The 7,052-nt window shown below is 46.2% G+C and overlaps 1 protein-coding gene across 1 annotated transcript; it reads left to right on the top strand.

The window, feature by feature from the left end:
* Positions 1 to 1,339: 1,339 nt before the first annotated feature.
* LOC141134849 (olfactory receptor 5AR1-like) lies at positions 1,340 to 2,278 on the top strand. Its single transcript, XM_073624283.1, has one exon. It carries the CDS (start codon positions 1,343 to 1,345, stop codon positions 2,276 to 2,278), a length of 936 nt encoding a protein of 311 aa, XP_073480384.1. The 5' UTR covers positions 1,340 to 1,342.
* The last annotated feature ends 4,774 nt before the right edge of the window (positions 2,279 to 7,052 follow it).

Genomic DNA, 7,052 nt, shown 5'->3' with positions numbered 1-7,052 from the left:
CCATTTGTAGGGCAGTCTACAAGGGTCAGCAGGGCAGAGGATAGAGTCAGCCATTTGTAGGGTAGTCGACAAGGGTCAGCGGGGCAGAGGATAGAGTCAGCCATTTGTAGGGCAGTCTACAAGGGTCAGCAGGGCATAGGATAGAGTCAGCCGTTTATAGGGCAGTGTACAAGGGTCGGCAGGGGATAGAGTCAGACATTTGTAGGGCAGTCTACAAGGGTCAGCAGGGCAGAGGATAGAGTCAGCCATTTGTAGGGCAGTCTACAAGGGTCAGCAGGGCATAGGATAGAGTCAGCCGTTTATAGGGCAGTGTACAAGGGTCGGCAGGGGATAGAGTCAGACATTTGTAGGGCAGTCTACAGGGGTTCAGCAGGGCAGAGGATAGAGTCAGCCTTTTGTAGGGCAGTCTACAAGGGTCAGCAGGGCATAGGATAGAGTCAGCCGTTTATAGGGCAGTGTACAAGGGTCGGCAGGGGATAGAGTCAGACATTTGTAGGGCAGTCTACAGGGGTTCAGCAGGGCAGAGGATAGAGTCAGCCTTTTGTAGGGCAGTCTACAAGGGTCAGCAGGGCATAGGATAGAGTCAGCCGTTTATAGGGCAGTGTACAAGGGTCGGCAGGGGATAGAGTCAGACATTTGTAGGGCAGTCTACAAGGGTCAGCAGGGCAGAGGATAGAGTCAGCCATTTGTAGGGCAGTGTACAGGGGGTCAGCAGGGCAGAGGATAGAGTCAGCTATTTGTAGGGCAGTGTACAGGGGGTCAACAGGGCAGAGGATAGAGTCAGCCATTTGATGGGGCCCCCTAGTGGCCCAGGGCCCTCGGGCAGTGCCCGAGTGGCTCAATGGTCAGTCCGCCCCTGTCTAAGACTACTCTATTCACAGGGTGATAATACTGCTGTGCAATCTCCCTTCTCAGACAAGGGTCTGGTATGGATTTTTGGGGGCACACCAAACATTTTTGTTCTTTTTGCATGAGGTTTCCAATTGAAATCCATACAAGACCTGAAGGGCCTGTTATAAATGGGGGGGGGGGGGGGATGCTGTTTTTTTAAAAACGATCCCTTCCCCATTTTCTTACATGGCTGAGGATTGGCCATGTAGTTGAATAGGGCTGATGAGATCACTGGCTGTTAAGAACCCAGTAGTGCCTGCACCCACTGGCGTCCTTAACAACCATTGACAGCGGGAAGCTGTCAAGTATAATAGTGGAAGTAATACCAGGGTGGGTAGTTTAGTGGGCAGACTTTAACTTTAAATAAATTATTCTGTAAATTACCTTTATTTTCTTAGAATAAAGAAAGACATTTTTTTTTTTATTTCAGCCATAACAGGGCAAAAGCTCTATGGATATGGGAAAAAATAAGACGCAAGTAGCCATGTTTGAGTTCTCTGGTTTAACTGATAATGAAAAACTTGTTCCATTTCTCTTTGTGTTCTTTTTGTTTGTCTACATGGTGACCATACTTGGAAATGTTGGGATGATGGTAATTGTTCATATCTCTCCCAGCCTTTACACTCCAATGTACTACTTCTTGAACTACTTGTCCATGGTGGACCTCTTCTACTCTTCAGCGGTTACACCCAAAATGTTGTCTGACCTCCTGTCTGAGAAGAAGCAGATCTCTTTCATTGGCTGTGCCCTTCAGCTATGCTTCTTTGCTGGTCTGGCAAGTACGGAGGTCTTTGTCCTGACGAGCATGGCATATGATCGATATGTTGCAATCTGTCATCCGCTCCACTATGTCACGATAATGACCAAGAAGAAATGTCAGGGGATGATTCTCGCTGCTTTCTTATTTAGCATTGTGCAGTCAACATCATCAACCAGCTGTTTGTTCACTCTGCAGTATTGTGGTCCAAACCTGTTGGATCATTTCTATTGTGACATCCCACCAATCCTCAAATTGTCTTGTTCAGATACTCGTTCTTGTGACATTTTAACTGTGTTCTTTGTATGTGTTGGCACAGTAAGCACATTGACAACCATCCTGGTCTCTTATACTCTTATTATATTGGCCATTCTACAGATTAAATCCAGCAAGGGTCAACAGAAAGCATTTAGTACATGCTCATCCCATCTAATGTGCGCTACAATATTTTATGTGACTGTTTTCATCACTTACTTACACCCCTCTTCTAACCACTTAGAAAAACAAAACAAAGTGGCTTCTGTCTTCTATGCAATGGTGACCCCAATGCTGAATCCTCTTATCTATAGTCTGAGGAACCAGGAGGTGAAAAGGGTTATATTGCAATTACTGCAAAAACATGAACATTAATATGAGTAAAATACTACTTTATAGAAGGTCTAAACCCTAACTAGATGACATTTAGTCTGTTAACACAGTTTACAATAAAAATTGCTCTTTTTCAGATATTACTGTTAACTATTTTGCTTTCATTTTTGTTTTGTTTTTTAGCCCAGTGATAGATACTTCTTGAATACATGCACTCACTCTAGTGTGGGCAGCAGATCATTGCTCTGGACTGCCTTCCTAAAAGGGACAATGGTAGACTGTGCCCATGTAATGTTTAATGGCACAGCCATTTGTAGTCTCCATTAGGAGCATGAACACAGCCTCAACAAAGAACTTCATGGCCGGGTCACCAGCATTATTTGATAGAAAGTTGCAGATTTAAAAAAGCTAAAGCCTGCATGCGATTTTAGTGCTTGTGCTTAGTTCAACACATGTGCACGTGGCTTAAGCTGAACTCTGGATTACTGCAAAATGTAACCTTGAAGTGGGGCACCTCCAACACTGCAAGGGTCTAAATGCTCCCAGGATATTAGTGGGCCCTCATTATCCTCATTTCAAAGAACTATGATTGGTCAAGTTGTACAAAGTCAGTCGTACAGCAAAAAAGAAGCTCACGTAAGCCACAAATAATGACTAATAAAGTTTTTCACATAGCTCCCTAACCCCTAGACCAGGATTTCTCCATGGAACCCTAGATTTCCTCCAGAGGTTGCTAGGGGTTCCTTGAACAATGAGCAATTTCTGCCACTCAGATAAGTTCCCACTGACACCATTGATCTTTGTAGCTATCGGTAAGGGGGTAATTCTTCCCAATGACCGCAAGTGTAAGGAGCGTTCTTCCCACTGACCATCACACTAATACTGTATATCATGAGATGTAGATATAGTCATTTTTAGCAGGGGTTCCCTGAGACCGGAAACCTATTTCAAGGGTTCCTCTGCGTTGAAACGTTTGAGAAAGGCTGCTCCAGACTAAATTTCAGTTGTGGGAGGACTAAAACTTTAACAATATGTGTGGAAATTTGTTTTAAAAATATTTAAAATTTCCTCTGTTTATTTAAAATGAGGGCATTTTTGGGAGGTGATAGAGAGGTGAATGATTCAAACCACATTCCCTACTCTATCTATGTAAAAATTGGAGCACATTTGATGGACGACTTCAAGGTTTTTAAACTAGGTTTCATGGAACCCTAGGGTTCCTCCAGAGGTTGCTAGGGGTTCCTTGAGTAAGGAGCATTCTTTCCACTGACCATCACACTAATGTATCAGAAGACCAGAAACTTATTTTAAGGATTCCTCTGTGTTGAAAAAGTTGAGAAAGGCTGCCCTAGACTAAATTAGGGATGAGCCGATGTTTAAGTCCAACGTAAGTTCGACTCGAACATCAGGTGTTTGCCCGTTTGCTGAATACCAAACATTATGGGGCGTTCACGGGAAATTCGAGAGCCCGCGGAATGCCCCATAATGAACGGCGAGACTGTCATTGCACTGTGAGATCGCAGTGCATTGATGGCTGCTGATTGGCCAAAGCATGCACCTGACCTGCATGCTTTTTGCCAATCACAGCACACTCTGCTGTGAGAGCCATGGTTGGCCAAATGCAGGGTATCAATCATGGCTCAGGGGGCTGAGTCCACGCCCCACACTGGGGGGGTTATTTACTTAAGGAAAATCCACTTTGCACTACAAGTGCAAACTACAAGTGCAAAGTGCACTTAAAATTGCACTGAAAGTGCACATGGAAGTGCAGTCGCTGTAGATCTGAGGGGGACATGCAAGGGAAATAAAAAACAGCATTTAAGCTTGCACATGATTGGATGATAAAATCAGCAGAGCTTCCCCTCATTTCAGATCTACCCTTCAGATTTACAGCGACTGCACTTCCAAGTGCACTTTCAGTGCAATTTCAAGTACACTTTGCACTTGTAGTTTGCACTTACGAAAAGGCAAATCCACTTTGCACTTGGAAGTGCAATGCAAGTGCACTTGGAAGTGCAGTCGCTGTAGATCTGAGGGGGACATGCAAGGAAAATAAAAAACAGCATTTTTGCTTGCACATGATTGGATGATAAAATCAGCAGAGCTTCCCCTCATTTCAGAGCTTCCCCTCAGATCTACTGCGATCTACAGTGACTGCACATACAAGTGCACTTTCAAGTGTACTTGCAGTGCACTTTAGTGCAGTGTGGATTTTCCTTTAGTAAATGATATGAATGAGAGTAGCCAAATGATATTTGTAAAGTAAAAAATGTAATTTAAAGTGGAGGTCCGCTGAATTTTTTTTTTACAGTCAGCAGCTACAAATACTGCAGCTGCTGACTTTTAAAATAAGAACACTTACCTGTCCAGGGCACCCGCGATGTCGACACCCGAGGCCGAACCGCCCCTCAGTCCTCGGATGCTGTCGCTGCCATCTTGCGGCTTCACTTCCTGGTTCCCTACTGCGCATGCGCGAGTCGCGCTGCGCAATCCGAATGGTCCCTGCTGTCTCTGGGACCCGTGTGTCTCCCAGCAGACAGTGGGGGGACGGGAAGTGGCGTAGACCCCCCGGGGGGGGGGTCTATGCCCAGAAGTGGGTGCAAATACCTGTATTATACAGGTATCTGCACCCTTCTCCGAAAAGCGGAAGTTTAATTTTTGTGTGGAACTCCGCTTTAAAACTGCTTGCAGCTGTAATGTATTGCCGGATTCCAGCAATATAGATAAAAATCATTGAAAAAAAAAAGGTATGGGTCCCCCCCAGTCCATTACCAGGCCCTTTGGGTCTGGTATGGATTTTAAGGGGAACCCCGTGCCAGTTTTTTTTTTAAATGTCGTGGGGGTCCCCCCCAAAATGCATACCAGGGCCCTTCAGGTCTGGTATGGATTTAAAGGGGAACCCCACGCCAAAATGAAAAAAAAATGGCATGGGGTCCCCCCAAAATCCATACCAGGCCCTCCAGGTCTGGTATGAATTTTAAGGGGAACCCCGTGGCAAAATAACAATAAAATGACATGGGGCCCCCTCCTAAAATCCATATCAGACCCTTATCCGAGCATGCAACCTGGCAGGCTGCAGCAAAAGAGGGGGGATGAGAAAGCGCCCCCCCCTCCTGAACCGTACCAGACCATATGCCCTCAACATGGGGAGGGTGTTTTGGGGTCCCCCCAAAACACCTTGTCCCCATGTTGATGGGGACAAGGGCCTCATCCCCACAACCCCTATCCGGTGGTTGTGGGGGTCTGTGGGCAGGGGGCTTATCGCAATCTGGAAGCACCATTTAAAAAGGGGACCCCCAGATCCCGGTCTCCCCTTAGTGAATGGGTATCGGGTACATTGTACCCCTACTCATTCACCAAAAAAAGTGTCAAAATAGTAAAAATGAGAGGAGACAGTTTGGGACGAGTCCTTTATTAAAAAAAAAAGTGTCCTGCGATGTCCATCCATCTTCGATGACAGCGCCGATGACCCAAGAAAAAAAAAGGGAAATACTCCGCCTCAATGGGAGGCTCCCGCCGACTGCAGGCTTTTTGCAATGACAGCTGTTATATAGCTGAGGGGGGCCACCCAATGACCTAAACGGGTGACCCTGCCCCCCTCTGATGTTACGTGATGTCACCAGACATCAGAAGGGGCAGGGGTAACCCTTTTACGTCACCAGGTGGCCCCGCCCTCAGCTATATAACAGCTGTCATTGCAAAAAGCCTGCAGTCGTGAGACGCCTCCCACGGAGGCCGAGTTTCTCCGGGGTTTTTTTTCATTTTTTTTCTCAGTCCATCAGCGAAGATGGATTTACATCGTGGGACACTTTTTTTTTTTTTTTTAGTAAAGGACTTGTCTCAAACTATCTACAGTCATTTTTACCATTTTGACACATTTTTTGGTGAATGTGTAGGAGTACAATGTACCTGATACCCATTTACATGGGGGGGCAGGATCTGGAGGTCCCCTTGTTAAAGGGGGCTTCCAGATTCGATAAGCCCCCCACCCGCAAACCCCCACAACCACCGGGCAAGGGTTGTGGGGAAGAGGCCCTTGTCCCCATCAACATGGGGACAAGGTGTTTTGGGGGGTACCCCAAAACACCCTCCCCATGTTGAGGTCATGTAGCATGGCACGGTTCAGCCTGCCAGGTTGCGTGCTCAGATAAGGGTGTGATATTGATTTTGGAGGGGACCCCATGCCATTTTTTTTATTTTGTCACGGGGTTCCCCTTAAAATCCTTACCAGACCTGGAGGGCCTGGTGTGGATTTTGGGGGGACCCCCACGCAATTTTTTACATTTTGGTGCGGGGTTCCCCTTAATATTCATACCAGACCCAAAGGGCCCAATAATGGACATAATTGGTGCACTACAAGGTGAATATCTCTTAAACGGAGCACGTTTAGGAGATATTTCCACTACCTATAGGTAAGCCTTATTCTAGGCTTACCTATAGATAAAAGTGTCAATCAGAGGTTTACAATCACTTTAATACAATGTAGATTCTGATTAGAAACAATTAAAGTGGTTGTACACCCTGTACAACCACTTTTACCTACAGGTAAGCCTATATTAAGGCTTACCTGTTGGTGCTCGAAATATCTCCTAAACCTCTACGGTTTAGGAGATATTTATGAAAAAGCCGAGCGCCGATGTCATCGGCGCTTGTACACTTTGGAAAGGGCAGATCATGCTGTTTGTAATAGGGGTCATGCCGTGACTGGCTGCTTCCGCGCGCATACGCGGGAGTGACCTCTTGCGACTCCGGCCAGTCACAGAGCCGGAGTTCGCTGCCCCGGAAGGAAGAGGGGCAAAGATGGATGCTCCCTGCT

Source organism: Aquarana catesbeiana, linkage group LG03, assembly GCF_042186555.1.
Source record: "Aquarana catesbeiana isolate 2022-GZ linkage group LG03, ASM4218655v1, whole genome shotgun sequence".
Taxonomy (NCBI): Eukaryota; Metazoa; Chordata; class Amphibia; order Anura; family Ranidae; genus Aquarana; species Aquarana catesbeiana.
This window is presented reverse-complemented; position numbering and strand designations above follow the sequence as displayed.